Consider the following 18750-nt stretch of genomic DNA (forward strand, 5'->3'; position numbering starts at 1 on the left):
TTTGATTCACAAGACTTATTTATTTCACATAAGCTAACAAAGACTTGGCGCTGGTAAGGACACAAGGCAGAGAAGAATATCAAGCACACAGGTAGAGCAGCATTTGTCATGATTAAATAATCTGAGCATTAGAAAAAGATGGCTTTTCAGGCAGGCCTGCAATGTAGCCCGAAGACTTGTTCAATACATAGTTAATTTCACTTGGCATGTAGGTTTGTACACTAAATATACAACTATTGATTGCACAAATTTTAAACCCATTTAGCACTCAGTATAAAGAGATTTTACCCATAATACAAACCCAGTCATCAGAAGAGCTTGGGATATGGGCTTTGTTGTCAACACACCAGGCCTCACATTGCTGTGCCGTGGGTGGGTGTCGAAGGCTGATTGAGTCCAATGGTACTGCACAACCAGCCGGCAAAGTCGACCTGCTCTGCCTCAGACTGTTTGATAAACTGGTGCACCTGATTTAAAAAAAGAGGTCTGTAGGATCACTAAAGGGGTGATGAAACATTTTGGCAATGAGTACTGATAAATATGGACACTCACCATCAATTGTTTCAGGTCTGCTCGCTCTGCAGGGTTCTTAATCAAACTGCAAAACACATCATAACATGAGTGTAGTGTATTTTTAATACCACCAGGTGGCAGAAAAACTGATCTTGCTATTCAGTTGGTTATAAATGCCAGAAAATATTCTCCTACATACCATTTGTTCACAAAGTCTTGAAAGTCGGGGCTAAATATCCCGGGCAGCTTCGGTGGAGGCTGAAAATGAAAAGGTCCTGTCAGCACTGAATGGATCAAATATATCACAATATAGGCCGAAACCAGCATGCATGATCGGATGTGTTCATAGAATTGGCAAACTCGCCTCATTCACTATGTAATCAAGCAGCTCAAATATTGCCATCGGCGGTCTGCTGTCAGGTCCGTATGCTGAAGGGGTAAAAAAAAAAAAAAAAAAAGGTTAACGTTCTCTAATAATTCACTGTGTCCTCTGAACTCATGACGGAGGGACACCAATAGACAATGCTGTCATTTCTTGTGTTCCTTGTAGACCTTTTGAAACTTTTTTAACCAGCTGCCATAATTATAAAATTAAAGTCGTATCAGACTTACAGCTGCCTGGTCGCCCGGGTGGCTGTGGCTTTGGGGAGGACTCGCCGCAGGCTGCCTCCCCCTCCACTGGGAAGCCAAAAATCTGTTCCAGTTCCTTAGCATCAGGCGGCGGGATGGGAAAGCGTCCAATGGCCATTTCGACCAGGGACAGACCCATACTCCAGATGTCCGACTGAACAGAGTAATGGGTGCCCTGTAAACGCTCCGGCTGCACAACATGCATACAATTATATCACTACTACAACCGTCATTGCTTTGTACAGTAATAAAAAAGTTGCAGTTAAAATACAGCTGCATACCAAAAAATATTCAAATTTCAAATAGTGACATGCACAAACTGAAAAATCTAAATTGAGCACCATCTCTGCAGAAACACAATACTTAATTCAGAATGGCATTTTAACACATTTCTTGCCTTTAACAAGTACTGCATGGGCATCCAATGATTAAAAGGTTGGAAGTTAGATCCCTTGCCCTGGCACTCTACGTGTACATGGGCAATATGATGAGCCTGGAGTTGCTCGTAATGCTGAGCCAGCAGTTATATGTTCTAGTGTTCATATCCAAGTCACAGACGTCATGTCTCAGTTTGAGAAACCAGTTTTTGGTTAAAAAAAAAATGATGCATGCAGCAAATTAATAAAAACATTGTTTTACATCCATTGCATCAGTGACTTATGTTAATACAAATTAGTGTAAGTTGAAGTTTAATATATTTTTTAAGCGGGCCCTTTGTCGGACTTATACCCCAGGCGCTTGGCCTTAATGATATGCACTCTACCAGTGAAATACCAGTACACCCAGAAATTTCATTAGTTTGTGATTCACTAACATAAATTTTGAGCTGATGCTGAAAAGAGAAAAAGACCAGCCTCCTGCCTATTTATAAAGCCAGTCCCAGTTTGTGAGTCACCGAAATAGGGAATTGAGTTTGAACTGCGGACTCTTGTTGCCTCACACATATTCATCTGGGATTTACTTCAATGTAACAGGAATTGTAAAGGCTAATGTGTGAATGAGAGCAGCAGAAAAGGAGGAGTGTGTCCATTTTAACTCACAGACATGTAAGAGCGAGTGCCCACAAAGGAGTTGGCCATGGAGTCTATGAGCTGTCCGCTCACTCCAAAGTCACACAGCTTGATCTCACCGCGGGAATTCACTAGGATGTTAGAGGGCTTGACATCTGAAAGAGGGACATGCAGTATATTTAGGAGAACATGGTGGGCCAGTGTTCACAGACACACAGTGCGTGAAGTGCAGAGTGTGCTCGTCTCTATAACATTTCCTTTCCTTTCATTCACATGTAAAACAGTGCAGCAAAGATCTACATACATGTAAAATATGGATAACGGTCATACCCTGCCTCAAGTTATTTAAAGCACACAGTCTAATTCATACATTTAAAGGTCTTGTAAAGGGGCAAAACCTTATATTTATAATGAAATAGTGGTTGACCTCTGTGCATGATCTTGTGTTTCTCCCTCAGGTAGGAAAGCCCTTTAATGACCTGCAAAGATAAATATGGCATATCAGCACAACAAGGATTCAAGGCCCTGATTACAACCTGAAGGCCTATTTAATTACAGTTTAGGATCACATTTAGACTTTTTTTTATTAAGAGAAACATGTTTCTTATTTTCCATTTAGAATAGAATTTTTCCAGTTAAATTAAGATACGACAAGCAGAGTCTTCTGATTAATTTGTAGTGCAAAAGACATAACATACTAGCACATATGCATCATGATGAACGCAGTTCTATATCCAAAAACAAAACAAATATAGCCACAGTGTGACCGTCAGAACAGAAAACTGGTAGGAGAGGTGTTGGAGCTACCCACAGCGATGCTGACTTTGCCAAGGATCTGCTCTGGGATCTTGCCTGCCTTTTTCAGCGACTGGTCCAGGGAGCCACCGTCCTAAAGCCAGCAAGAAAGGAAAATATGGGAAGCATCTACTGAAAGGGCTCCTTGAAATTCAAAGCATCATTCAGGGAAATGCGACACAATTAAACAAAATTCATTTCTTTCAATACTAATGAGGTTGTACATGAAAGGAAAAACATTTAAGACACTTTCGGCACAGTCTGTTAAAGCAGCACTCAAAGTGAATGCTGTATACACACACTGGCAGCCAGAACTCTTATTAAAGATAAGTACCATATGCTCCATGCAGATGCTGATTTCGCCGTCGCTATAGAAAGCTCCGTAGAAGCCCACAATGTAGGGGGAGTTACACTCATGTAGCACCTGCAGCTCCCTAATGATCTGGTTCCTAATGGCTGGTTTGATCTCCAGGTGGATCAGCTGGAACACAGCAGACATTAGGTTTTATTTAGGTTCTTCAATTACACAGAACAGAAATCATAGGACATTCAGTCTTCCTCTGTGCATATACAGACAGGGAGCATTACATACCATACATGATAAAATAAATGTTCAAAAGTAAAAATGATTATATATTGGTTTTGGTTGATATTTATGTAAGTGTGGATACCATACAGTGTCTGACTGTTGTCTGGAAAATGAGGCAAATTTAACTCCACACTCTCTGAAAACAATGATGTAGCCTGTAAAAATCGATGCCTCTCTGACAAACATAAGAAGAAAAACTGTTTCTTATATATCCAGTGTGCACATGTCTGCAGGATACAGTGAGAGGCTTTCTGAAAGCTTTTTTCCCCCAGTGTTTTTACTGCAGACCTTCCTACCACCAGCCATCAGGGCCACAGCTTACCTTCCTCGCCATAATCAGACCCGAGGGCCGGTGCGAGACCTTGAAGACAACTCCTCCGTTGCCGGCACCCAGCTCACAGATCTTCTCAAAGTCATCGTCCTTCAGCTCTCCCACCTTCTGCTTCTGTGTCAGAAAGGCCTCCAGGCGTTTCCGCTGCTGCTCATCTAACTCAAGCTCCTCTAGTTTCTTCTGCAGTGCCTCCAAGTTTGTTCTTAGAAATAAGATAAAGAAAGACAGAGAGAAAGTAAGTAATTCATGCATTATTTATGAATTCTTCCCTAAATAAAAAAGGTCCTTGAGTCCATTCAGATGGAACTCATGCAGATGTTCTTTACCAGAAGTTTCGGCTGTTCCCCGCGGGAGACAAGATCCTTTACTGAGGTAAAAGTACTAACACCACACTGTAAAAATACTCAAGTTAAAGTCCTGCATATAAAATGTTACTTTAGTAGTATTTAAGTAAAATCATGGGAAAAAAATCTTTAAGTATTAAAAGTAAAAATGCTCAATGCAGAAAAATAGTTGATGATTAATTGTTTCAACTGTACATTTATACTGCTGAGTAATTTGATTTATAACAAAACATTATATTTTACAAGCTCTTTGTATGTTTTGTGTAACAAGTAACAAGTTACTAGAGCTTACAGATAAATGTAGTGAAGTAAAAAGTACAATATTTCCCTCTTAAATGTAGTGGTAGAAAGGTAGAAAGTGGCATGAAAAGAAAACACTATGAACATAAGGCAATCCATCAAGCGTCAAGATCTATTATGTCATTGAAACCTTGAAGGAAAGATAGTGACAGCTTTGTGTGTGACAGCTACTGCTGCACGTGCCTGTGGGAAAACCAGCAGCCAGGCAGAAAGCCAGCAGGAAGACAGAAAGGCTCGCAGTGTGTGTTTTATTGTTCCTTCACACATCCCTGTGTGAGGAAGCTCGAAGTTCCTCTGAGCGCTGACGCCGCTCTCCTGGCGCTGTTGTCATGGAGATGCATTTCCTTGAGAAATCAATTGGGGAGCGAACTCTTCTGTCATGCTGCTCTTTGACCCCTCCTTCCCCTCTCACTCTCAGTGTCTCTAAAACACTGCACGCACTGCAACAGTCTGAGCATTTATCATCAAATTTATGAGAAGGTAATGTAAAGATGAATGAGGTTAAGTTATAAAGTGATTAAAATGATGAGATATAAACTGATTGTAGATCAGATTGCGACTTTAAACGCCTGTTGATGTAGACTAATGAAAATGAGGTAACAAATGAGCATTTTTTACTAATATTTTGAGAATATTTGCAAGTTTATATGCTATTGAAAGGTGTTCGATCTTGAGCTTGTACAAAAAAAAACATCTTTAATTGTGCTCAGCTATTATATATGCACGCAGATCAGATGGTAATACGATGGTTTCCTTCATGCTCAGTGGTAGATATACTTTCATTTATCTTTGTACTTAATCACGACTCAGTGGAGAGCAGGGCATAGCACTCTCCTCTCCTCTTCTCCACCACACAGCAAAGAGAGGGTTAAGTGCTTTTTATTTTTGACAGTAGCCCTGAATATCCATGGAGACGTGGTGTTGAGTTTGGTTGTGGGCAGTGTGGGCGTTTTGTCGACAAGAGCTGGAGGTGGAGGAGGCTGGAGATGCTGAGAAGAGGAGCAGCCTGAAACACACTCCACACAATATGTATGTGGGCGGGACTACAGGAGCTGCACACTGCAGCCCCCCCTTCCTGGGTGCAGGAGAAGGTGAGCACGATGCTGGCCCTTTGTGCTACATCCACACAATGTCCAAGGACAGCTAGTAGAACTTGAATGCAACAGCTTGTGACAAAAATCAAACCAGAATAACATAAAAGGCGGCAGTCATAAGGCCTTCATACTGTTATCCCTTCAAGACTGCTGTAAATCTGCTGTTTTCCCCACCAACATGGATCACAGTGGACTGAAAGGAAATGGATCATGATAACATCCTAGCTTTTTTAATACAGAGGACTTTGATTGACATTTTCCACTATAAAACCCGAGTTAAACTCTGACAAAATGCACATAAGTTTGATGTATCACAATTGTATTATTCTATTATTAATTAATTTTATGACCTAGTCTTGGTCCTGTTCTTGGTTTGTAGTTTTTTGTCCTTGCTGTATCACTATCACTATATAGATTGTGATGTGAAGAATCAGAACCACAAGCAAACGGTCAGCTATACAGTGTGGATTAATCATTAATTTTCTTTTTGCATATTTACATGCACACTGTGTGTTTATATAAAGACATAGATCACATAGTTCTTTGCACAGAACAATCCAAGACTAAAGAATGAACAGCAACACTTTCCTGTAAAGCTATAAATATTCCCTAAACGATACAGGCATATCTTATCCAGGAGTTTAGCAAATTGCCTGAACAGGTCTATCTGGAACAGGTTGTTTTTATTTGTTCTCAGATCTCCTCTGATAATATTACATGCTTGGCTGGCATTATGTGGGCCACTCAGTACACTTCTCCCATGGCTGCCCGCCATTTCACGCTGAGAAAGCATTTGCAGGCTGTAATGGCAACTCCTTTTCACCAGAATGGAATGGTCTGGTTTCAATGAGAGGCTCATTGATCGCATTAAGCTCATCTGCACCCAATAAGCAACACCTGTGCTGCTGGTGTGAGCCTCCGATCCTCCAGCGTGCTGGTACAAATTACCCAAAATAGTGTGTTAATTTATGTGTCTGTTCTGAAACATGAGCATTTTCTCCCTTTTCTATTGAAAACAACTGGTATATGTGTTTTAACTAACTCCTTATAAACTCATTTTGAAATGTCACAGTAGAAAAATCACAGCTGTAAATGTTAAAATAATGGTGGTTCAATTTAATTTAGCTGCTTCATTTTCAGGGTCTTACTATTGTGCACGCCACCTCTCTGTCATGGCTTACAGTGACACTTACACAGAACAGAGCATCATTGATGTTATTTGTAAATTTGCCCTGCTTGACATTTACACTTTTGGAAGCAATCAGCCTACTTCTCTATAATACATACAGTCATACTGGTTTATTATTGGAATAATACATTTCAAGTTGTAATGCAACTATCGCTAATCTTACCCCCATGTCTATTTCATGTGGGTGTACATGTTTGTGAGTGTGAGCTACAACTGTGTGCCTGCAGACCGTCATCTAGCATCACTGGCCTGAAACATGATTTGCTGTTCCCCAGAGCCTCAGACAGTTGAATGCGTGGACCCAGATAAAAGTGTCTTTTTATGGAAAAGAGGTCTGAGTGACACCAGGCTGCATGGCTTTTCGGTCAGCAGCCTGTCAGTCTGAGTGTCACAGTACACAATACAGCAGTTATACTAGATATACACACACACACACACACACACACACACACACACACACACACATGCACACACACATACACACGAGTTTCCTAAACAGCAGAGACTTCTGAATATCAGATTCAGATTTCAGATCGTTGCTTCATCCCGACGTGCTGCTTCTCAGCACGTTACAGCTCATCTCCAGCCAAACAGTTATGTCATCAGCAATAAACAAAGCCAGGCGATACTCCCCTCTATGATTGTTCCTGCTTCTGAAATTTGAGAATTTGCTGCTTTTCTTTGTCTCAAACAATAATAAACTGCATATCCTTTTGTTTTGTAGTCGGTGCAATTAAAATAAGCTATTCAAAGATGTCACCTTGTGTGACCAATGGGCATTTTTCACTGTTTTCTGACATTTCATAGGCTGAATTAATAATCAATCAATGGAGAAAGTGAAAATAATTAATGGTTTTGAGCCCTCTGAAATATTGCTAAAATGCTGAGCTGAAAAGTCTATTATTATAATATTATATTCAGATTTAAAGCAGGATATGAGTAATTAATTGCAAAATATCAAAAATGGCCTCCAGATGTGAGATCTAATGATGAAACAGTGAAATATTCCACCTCTAAAACACATCATAAACTCAGCCATCATCAGCAATGACACATTATATAATTTTCATCTCAACTGCTGCAGCTTGTTGCTGGACTGACTGGGCTTTTTTCTCTCGGCACTGAGAACTAGAGCACGGTGTCACAACTATTTAATATCTCCATTACTGTGTTTTGTCAAAACAGTGGTGGGAACAGGCCTACACAGAACTTCTACAAACACACAGAGATATTATTCTACACACTGCCTCCCTGTAAAGGTCAATCTCTGAGTAATCACTGTCCACACCAAGTGGGCTGTTAGACTGATGAAGCGACCTGCTCGTCACACACACCGTATCACACACAGGTGATACAAATTACTGTTAATGATGGCTAGGATCCATCAACGTGTCCCTGTAAGCAGTGAGCCAGCATGAACAATACCAGGACCCTGGAACCAGCTCACTGCCTCGTCTTCTGTGAAAAAAATGATGCTTGTGTTTTCTCTGCACAGAAGCACTGTTATATGATCAATCATGAGGTAACAAAAAAGCATTGTGAACATTTTCGCTGTTGCAACATAAAATCGCTGTTTTACATAAGCTTTTTATTCTGGTGTATATCTCTACCAATCCACACTTACAAACCAAAGAATTTAGAATTGTAGACGTGTATTTAAAGGTAAATGTACAATTGCTCTTAATTGGAAAAATGGTGATTGGCCAAGAAATAGAATGTGGAATAAAGAAATAAACCATGTCAATGGAAACATAACCTATTGTTGGACACAAATTAAATGTTTTTGATGATATCTGTGGACCATTTATGTAGTAAGACACCTTAACATTTCACCCCATTATTTAGAGAACTGGGGGTAAGGGGCAGTGGATTTTAGGGGAAGATAGCAGGTCAACAGTAGAAATCACATACGTGTGTACATCATCTGAGAACTGGGAACCTGAACATTAATTTGAGGTGCAGCTCAGCAATGTGTGTCAAGTTGTTCTAGTAATACATCTCAAATAAAAATGAATCAAGTAATTACAATGATTAAAGTGTATACAGATTGAGAACATTATGATAATAACATATGAAGTCCATTTCCATGCTCAATTATGATCCATAAGTTGTTGTTGCAGGAGTTTTTGGGTTGATATCATTTGTTCCACCCATTTGGTGCTAGATTTTCTTTCTTTTTTTTTTTTTTTTTACTCAAGAATTGATCAAAATGCTAAAAAAACCCAACAACAACCAAAAGATAACAGATTAATGTTAGTAACCTGTTTCAGCAGACTCTGACCAAGTAGGGTAACATTACTATTACTATGATTATTTTATTATTGTTTTTATTTAGTCTTTTTTTATGTCAGGGAACCGCCATCTGTGTGGTGTGTTCTGGGAACTTAGATAATAAATAATTTGATGTATTAAAAACATCTCAATGTATGAATCAATAACAATAAAGATGAGCATGCAGCACTAGATTAAACATGGTGAGCTCATGCAATCACACTCATACACACACACCCACACACACACCTGGTGCAGAGTCTAACATGATATCTCATATTCGAGACCTTAGACAGGAGTTTGCACACACTATAAAGGGGTTATTCAGTTATCTATATGTGCCTGCAGCTGTCACGAGCTTTTATGGCACACTGAACATGAATTTGACGAAAATCATCAATCAGTGAGCCTTTATCAACATCCCCATTCTGAGCATCTGTTGTATTTGAATATTGACACTCACTCTGTGGCTCCGGTGCCGTTGATAGTGTTTCCATCAGGGATCGGGTTGAGTTGGATCGGCTCTGGCTTCCTTCTCTTCTGCATGTTTCTGCAAGAAAAAAGATGCTGGAGAAACGCTCGAGCTCAGGGATAAATATGGAAACTCCGAAGAAAACCGAGCTTGTGGTGCCAGAAGAGGCAGAGTGAGGCTTAGTCGACAGAGACTGACAGAATAAAACACACAGCTGTGCAGTCATGAGCTGGAGGAGCTGGTGTTCTTCTTAATGGGTGGATGTGAATGATCCGGGAGATGATACGTCACAAAAATATTTACATTCGTCTTCCGGACAGCATGGCTGTGCCTGGGGCAGCTCCCCCTCTGCTGGTGATGGATGGTATTACATCTGTGGTGGAAGAAGTACTAGTAGTACTCTGATATACAGTTTAGAAATACTCAGTAAAATATTTTTCTGAAGTAGAAGTACAAAAGTATTCGTTTGAAAATGAACTGAAAGTGCAAATAATTACTCTATGCAGAATGCAGCATTTCAAAATAAGGCACATTATATCATTGGGTTAGAATTATTGATGCATTAACATGAGCATTACTTTAATGTTACAGCTGGTAGAGGTGGAGTTTATTTATTTGATTTTACTATAAACAGTCCTGTACAGTAGGTAGAATTGGTAGAATTGATGGTTCTTCTGTTCATTAACTTTGCATTTTGTTAATTGATAGAAAAAATATTAAGATCTATTTTTTTTTTTTTTTTTTAAGTTTTTTTATTTTACAGCATTTTTTCACACCAGTCTAAAACTTTTGCACAATACTGTATATACCACTTGGTAAGTCTTGGTAAGTGTGGTCTGAGGAACAACATGAAATAAAGTCTCAAGCAGCCACAAGATTGAGAGTTGAATGTATATCAACTGTGATTTATCTACAATGGCCTTTCACTGTCAAAATATACAGGATTCCTAACTAGCTCGAACATACAGAACTCCCATTGGCTCAGGGTAGGCCAAAGGTAAACAAAACAAATAAAAGGCTCCTTAAACTCAAAATCCAATTAATCTACCTGATATACCTGATGGAAACAAAAGAAAACAAAATACAATTTCTAACCTTTTTTAAGACTTAATTTTTATGACTACTGACTTCAGCATATCACAGCTCTTGATTTTATTACTTCTTCTTCTTCTTCTTTGGGTGCTGTATGTGTGTTTCCTGGTGTGGCCGGTTGGAAGACAAGCTTGTCCCTTAGCATTACGCTGCTGCCATCTTGCTCTTAATGTAGTGGCGCCTGATTAAGACGAACCAATCACCACTTGTAGTCAGTTGCTGAATCAACCAATGGCAGCCTCATCACGGAACAAAGCATCATTCAATCGCACTACAGGAAGGTTATCAAGACTGAATTAGGACCAGTTGTAACATGTGTTGTCTGTAACTTTTTATACTTATGGGTCAAATAGGAATAAAATATAATGGTGTAAAAAGTAAAATATTTCCCTCTGAATTGTAGTGGAGTATAATACATTATATGCTCTATATAAGTGGCCGACTACATTTTCCTCATTCTAGTAGCAGCTACTAATTAAGAAATGTTATTCACAGAGTCAGTTATAAAAAGAACAAAACTGTAGATGCAAATTTAGCTGTTTTTTTAATCTAACAAAGAGGAAAATCCAGCCATATGAATAAAGTGGAAAACCATAGATTTCTCATGAAATAAAATAAAAAAATATGCAGGATCTCTCACCCCCCATTATAGTCCCATAAATGTTTAATTATCCAAAATTCAGAGTAATAATGACTCCAACATTCCAGTAATCTTTATGCGATCCATGTAATATTTCCTGTTTTAGCTAATTAATTGAGTAATACATTTTATGTTATTCATTTCAATTATATTGGAATATATAGAAATAAGAAATAACATTTAACTAATACCATCTACATCTCAATCTTCAACAAAGTGATACAAAATTGTGAAAGCTGCCATTTTAAATAATGAGCAATGAGCAATTCATGATTTTGTCTTGTTCCTATATTCACGGTCGCTCATTTTAAGTTAACCTTTTGTGACAATGTGATTTATTCTTTACAGATAAAGAGTATATCTTCTCAACACTTTATTAATCAATCTCTTCCAAAGTGATTACTGATGCATTTAAATAGAAATACATTTAAATTGTGTCTAAAAACAAAATGTTTCCAATTTTATGGGCAACATTGTACTATAAACCCGGATTTATCTGTCTTACTAACTGTTTGCTCACTAACTGGTCAACCAGTACATTTCAAGACAGCTCTTTCAAATAATTTAGCAATCTTTATCCTCCAGATGATTATCAACCCCCCACAAATCCAGTGACATTTTCTGTGCTTGCCCTGTTTCTCTTCTCCTGATATCCGTCCAAGATCCCTGAGGATACAGCGTGTGATTTCACCCACAGCAATACCCTCCCCTCTATCATACTGCCCTTGCCACATTTGTTGTCTTTTATTATTGTTGACACTCTCGGTGGCTGGTGAGAGGATTAAAAGAAGCTGTTGGTGATTATTTTTATATTGTACAAGAGGTTTGACTTTTACAGCAAGTTTTACCAACCAACCAGAGCTTTCTTTTCCTTTTACATCGGTGCTCTGCTTACCATTTATACATTTGTTAAATGTTAAATCTTCAATGACACATTTGCATATAACAAAGTTGTTCCATCAGCATTACCCTTTGAACATTACAAACCATATTCGTTCATTAAACTTTCTGATCCATTCTCTGAGATAGATCACAAAACGGGAAAACTTTTGATCTATTCTCTTTCAATTTAGGGTACATACTGTATCAAACTGTTTGACCTCTGTGGAAAAAATGAATCAGAAGCACCAATGAATGGTTTCACCTGTTAGACAGGAGCCCACCACCTTCCCCGGTGAATAATGTGTCAGCTGTCAGCCTAACCGTACCATGTAGATTAGACATCAAGCACAACTTGAAACTGGCTGCCATTTTTACAATCTGCTCTGGAGTCTCTACACATTGTCCTGACAGACACAAGGCCACTGAGCCGTGCCCGGTTTACCAAAAGCATCTTACTGCCAAAATCATCTTTTTCTCCATAAACCAGGACTGACAGAGAGTAAAGATTGGTCGTGTCCTATCTCGAGCCCATGGACAGGAACCGTCTGAATTCTAAGTTGCTTTTGACAAATTGGCTTGTGGGCACACGAGCATATCAGACCTGACTACAATCCCGGTCTCCCACATGGACCATAAAGCATCTACACCAGTGGTTTTTCCATCTTGGGGGTCAAGGAGTTGCAAATACTATAGATATTGCTTCATATTAAAGGTTCAAAAGCTGACATGGTTGGGATCCACTGCTCTCAAAAAGAATATTGGTTTCTATACATCTGCTCTGTGGGAATGTGAGGGGTCTACCAGACTCAGTGAGAGGTGCTCTACAGTGATATGACAGATTTAAGAATTTATTTTTGCCATTCCATCCCTTACATACCAACATATGCTTGGGCTTTTGAGCCTTAAAAAAGTAATGGAAAAAATAATTTGCTTTTTTTTTTAATTTCCTTGAGGCAATAATAATAAAAAAAATGTTTTAAACATACAACACAGTTGTGTTTTTTTTATTATAGGCCTACGCACAATGGTTGAGTTGTGCTTCATGTCAGTAGTTGTTAGTATACCAGCTTAGGTCAATTTGTTACCATGGACTTGGTATATGAATGAGCATTGGTTTTTGTTGTTTTTTTCCCTTTTTTTTTTTTAACAAAAAGTCAGTTTGAACAAACCATTTGGTAGAGCATGTTTTTAGAAAATTATTTGACCCATATACGACTTTTTATTGTTATTGTATCAAGTTACGTAATTCTGTAGTCATCTGAAACTATAAAATGTTGAAAAAGTATGCCTGCCATTCAATATTCACCACACAGAATGTCTGGAGGGTCTTTATTATTACCAACTTCCTGCAAGGAGGCGAGCTGAAAAGGCAAACTATTTAGAGACCCAACAACATCTAGACGATTGTTTTTAGCATAGCAAAGATGGCAATTCAAAAAGATATAGTGACTTACAAATTGGGGTCAACATAAAAGTTAATTTAACTTGGAATCTGTATTATATTAGAAAACAAACAACCCCCTCCCCTCCTTTCCAACCATCCTGAAGTTGAATAAATGTAAAATGTAAATAAAAATTAACATACACAATATATCACCAGACTTTTAAAGTGGTTATGGAAGTAAAGATTTTGCTGTCTGTGCTCCCTGCCAGAGTCCCTGCGCCTCCAGTTTAAGCCCATTGATTCTTGCCACTGATATCAATACATCAATACATTTCTATATGCACTGGATCATTAATAAATCAAAAAGTGAATGTGGAGGGTTCCATTTGCTTGCATGCATCCTTTTTGCTGAAGTGGATCCAGCTAGCCATAATGTTTAAGGTATCTCATCAATAACATTGCTTGTGAGGAGCAGGGTGAAAGCAATTAAGTCAAGAAATTATTATATTTGATCATATTTGTTTAGTTCTAAGGCTGATTATAATATGCCTCTGTGTGGGCGACAGACGTTGCCTGAGGCCTTATGTTTCCAGGTTGCTGTCTGTCTGTCCCGTTCTTGTGAACACAACATCTCAGAGGAGATTTCTTAAAATTTGTCACAAACATTCACTTTGGCTCATGGATTACCATATGGTTTTGGAGGTCAAAGGTCAAGGTCCCAGTGACCTCACGGAATACGTTTTTGGCTATAACTCAGGAATTTATATACCAAGCATGACAAACTTTATAATTTCTAATAGGATGAAAATATGAAGTTATGTTATTTTATATTTAAAAGGTCAAAGGTCAACTTCACTGTGACATCATAACTCAGAAACAGAAAGAGAGACATTTGGTTTGACACTGAATTTGTGACACTAACCTTGCATTCCCACCTTGAAACTGTGTTGATTGTTGATTGATCTTCTCTTCCCAACATCCAAACATCCAAATTTGACGCATCATCTGCTGTCATGGTGCCGGCATACAAGCGCAAGTGCTAATTGTAGTTTACCCAGGCTTTGGCATAAATCTGTCTCCGAGATTTCTCCTCCACCCCCAAACACAGGAGGTGAGTGTAATTACATTTGTGGTTATCTAAACATTGAAGAGTTTCTTTCAAGTCTTCAATCAAAAATAAGTTTTGCTTACTTCTGTTGGAATTCAACCCGACTTCATCCTAACCTTATTTAATCATGTACAATAGCTGAATAGCTTTGGCTTTAGGTTTGTTTTAGCTTGCAGAGTTTGTTCCTACCCTCATCTGCAGCTGAAGGGGGAAAACTCCTTTGTGCACACCTTTAAATCTTTTAACCTTTAAAGTGTGTAACTACCAGCGGGATTTTTAGAACCCTCCAGTGCACATACTGAACACTAAGAATTTATTTTTCTGTGAAGCAGGAGACATCTGGTGTCCATCATTTAAACTTCTGATATAAATAATAGAGATTATGGATTTTTTAATGAGGGTGAAGGATGAGATGTAATTTTCAGATTTTTCTTTAACAATATAATTGAATCTTGTTTGTGGAAAAACCATACCAGTCTTAAATTATTACCATGCAGAGTATTTCATTCCTCTATATCTTAACATGTCTGGAGGGGATATTTAAAAGATTCAGCAGCAACATTTCTTTCCAGAATCAGTGTCCCTGATTCTTTGGATAATCCACAGACCTCGCTGTCAACAGATTTTTATGAAGGCTATTTCTTCGTTAGAAAGTAGTCAAAAATGAAAACTGTTGACTGTGAGGTGCGTGGATTACCCAGAGATGTAGCTCCAGAATATCATTTTCAAAGCTGTAAACACAAAAGACACATTTATCTCTTTTTTTTAATATGACAGCAGAAATCTCAGTGACAGACCTGGGGAAATAAAACCAAAAGTATTTTCTACTCTATTCTCAATGCTTCCAACTCAATTGGCGAGCAATTCTTTGCACTTCTACCAATCACATTTTACCTCAATCTCTGTGAACCAATCATCTGGTTACTAAACTTTAAAAGAGCAGAAGCGGAACATACAGTCTTGCACTGTTTTTCTTTCTGCCTGTCCCTGGTGTTATGGTATGGTTTTGTATGTCATTGGTATACTTTCATTTATAAGGCAATATTGGGACTGCTGCCTTCGTACATTTGCAGCTTAATTACTGTGAGAAATGCAGGATCTTATTCTCTTTGTTCACAAGATCAATTGTTGCTTTCTGTCCCTTCTGCTCGTAAGGTGTTGGGTAAAAGGGCATTTGTTTACTCTGCACCTTATGCATGGAATATGTGCCAGAAAGAATGGAAATTAACAGAATTTGTTTCTTTGAGCACTTTTAAATCCAAACTAAGAGTTATTGAGGCCAATTCCATAACATGCACTTGTTTCTCATGACGTGTTTAAGGTCTGTATGTTATGTAAATATGTAACTGTGTTCTGTGTTTGCTGCCTCTTGGCCAGGGCTCCCTTGAAAAAGAGGTTCTTAATCTCAATGGGATATTCCCTGGTTAAATAAAGGTTAAATAAAAAATAAATAAATATGTGTGGCTGTATACATAATGCATATTTATGTTATTCTTGTGAATGCTATGTCTTTTTCTATTGTGCATAGAATATCAATAGATTATTTTCTTCCAATTGGTGTCTCTTGAATGAAATAATGTTTGTTTTGTCATTTCAGTAGTCTGATCCTTTAACTGTAAGAAAAAACATAAATCTCTGCAGAGCAAACACACAGGGGAAACTGTAAGAATTACAACAGATGTCAAAAAGGTTACCAACTTACCACCGCGGAGTTTCAGTCCAACAGCATTTACTCAACAGGCATTGCTGTGCCATGAGTAGACAGCAGATGAAACATAAAAGGAGCAAACTCAGATGCACTGATTGAGGACAAGCAGCAGTGCTGGAAAACCAGAATACGCTATGTCTTGTTTGATGCTGTGGATTTGTTGCCTCATCCACCACTACTTTGTTTGGGGAGTCAGGGATTTGTGGTCAGGGATTACAGTGGGCCACAAAGGCAGCTTCTGAGGCAGCCGATAACAGCAGCCAGTTGCTCCGGCTGAGAAGAGAGGCCAACAGTTGGGGTCCCAAACATGCAAATCTGTGCAATGACTAAGACAGAAATTTTGCCACAGGATGGGACAGCTATTGAAGGACAAGTGGGTACTGTTTCGCTGTTTTCAGTTCTTGGACTGTTTTACATCAAAAAGCATATTATTTCTTTTTTATTCAGTGGTTTAAATTCATTAAGAGTTTAAGATTCCCTCCTCGATCCACCAAGTAAATACATGCAACACAGGGACTTAATTTTCAAGTGTTGGTCCATTTAATTTTTGTTTTTGTTTTAAAGAATATTTATCATATCATTGTTTCCTTCACCTTGAGTGTCCTCCATCTGGTCAAGACAGAGTCTACTCAGGTGCAGCATAAATTAATTTTCTCAAGATTCTGCGCTATTTAAATATTTAAAATTTGCTTGAAGTAATGTGTTTCTTGTTGATGAATGGCTAGCATAGATGGAGGTGCATCTTTAAAAAGATAACAGTAATAAACCATGCATGAAAAGGATCAAAAGAAAAACAAAAGAGAAATGAAGGAGCGAAAACACAAATGACTTCAGGAAAGGATTTTTCCAAAAAAGAATTTGTTTGCAGATCCTTGAGTGGTGTAATGGATTTTCATGTTTCATACAGAGCATAGTGTCCTTTAGCCAGAGGCAATGGGAAGGTGGAGCTGTGTCCTTCTGTTTGAGTAAGATAACTCAGTGAGCTAATACACAAGCAAAGGCAACTGTGTCTTCTTTTACTTTTGGGCAGATGTAGTTCATCTGGAGCCACGCCAAAGACAACACACAGAGGACTGTATGCGCCAAATGTGGTTCCAAACACATTTCTGATAAAGTACGAGAAACAAAAGTCCTACACTCAGCTGTACTGAAGCAGAACAAGTGCTTGTAAATGATTGAGGGAAGTGGGATAAACCTCTGGGAATAATGCAGGTTTGGATTAGTGCCATGGACAATCTTGACATATGCAGTTAAAAATAAATAAACACAATACATACTTGATGTATTTTTACTGTGTGGTATTTCTCCACCATCATGCTGATCTGATTGCAATAGAAGTCACTATAAAATCTGAAACGCATCTTTTCAATGCATCGTTTTTTAGAGTGTGATGTCTGGAAATTTTTCAGTTGTTATTTCAGGGATTTGGGGTGTTTTGACATTGCACATAATGACTGAGAAACTTCTGAAAAAGTGGGGCAGCATGGAAACTAGTAGGTTGTGAAAATGTTTTAAAAAACACATTTTGACACAGTTGAGTGGCTCAGTAGAGCAAGATTTGAGTGCAGGTTGCAGAGGTGTTATTTGGCAGTGCAGATAACTACCGATGTGTTGAGAGCTGGGCGTGTGCTGTCCCTAGATCTCGATCAGTTATAAATTAAGCTATGGACAGTACTTGTTATTCCCTGTGTGCTGATTTTTTACTTCTCGGTTATCTTGTATGCTTCCTGTAACATGTCCCCATTGATACTTTCTGTAAGGTTAAGTCTGGTGATATGCTATATTTTTCTTATTGTCCCTAAATCCCATGAAATAATCCCAAACCAGCAATGTCTCAGTCCGTCTCTGAGTTCTTTCTGACTCCATGACCCTGTCGCACTCGGCCCTGAGCACATTTGTTCCTGCAGAAGACATAAATCTTTCAAAAGGCTCACAAATCTAGTTTCATTTTTTTTTAAAAGCCTAAGTACTTTCCTATAAAAGGTGGACACTGTAGTTTTCAGTTTTCTTACTCAAACCACAGGAAATGGTGAAATTATTGGGGACTTTTTTTAACCTGTGGATTAATGCCAATTTTGTGCCCTAGTGAGTTTTCACAGCAGTAGGACTGACTCAGAATAAACTAAAGTGGGTGTGAATATATTAATGATGGACCATGTCTCAGGCTCTCTCATACTGTGTTCAAACTCATAGACAACCCACTCAATTGTGAGCCAGGAGGTTCAGCTTATTATGCCCCATATTGACGTTTACTATTAGGCGGAGATCTCTTGGAGCCGTGGTAATTATGACTGGAGGAAATGAGGAAGTTAGGAAGTGAGGCACTGTAGTATAAAGACAGAAAAAGCCTGTTTTTGGTGAGTGGGATTGCTGGTGGATGGCTAAAACAAACACAGAA

The 18750-nt window shown here is 38.5% G+C and overlaps 1 protein-coding gene across 1 annotated transcript; it reads right to left on the minus strand.

Moving 5' to 3' along the window:
- Positions 1–9808, minus strand: map2k1 (mitogen-activated protein kinase kinase 1). The gene is made up of 11 exons (XM_059335223.1): positions 9530–9808; positions 3860–4070; positions 3283–3429; positions 2965–3042; positions 2581–2632; positions 2184–2308; positions 1126–1333; positions 878–942; positions 713–771; positions 553–598; positions 1–467 (listed from the first exon to the last, which is right to left on the minus strand). The coding sequence occupies exons 1-11, from the start codon at positions 9610–9612 to the stop codon at positions 354–356; spliced, it is 1188 nt and encodes a 395-aa protein (XP_059191206.1). The 5' UTR covers positions 9613–9808; the 3' UTR covers positions 1–353.
- Positions 9809–18750: the final 8942 nt, after the last annotated feature.

This window comes from Centropristis striata, chromosome 6 (assembly GCF_030273125.1).
Source record: "Centropristis striata isolate RG_2023a ecotype Rhode Island chromosome 6, C.striata_1.0, whole genome shotgun sequence".
Classification (NCBI taxonomy): Eukaryota; Metazoa; Chordata; class Actinopteri; order Perciformes; family Serranidae; genus Centropristis; species Centropristis striata.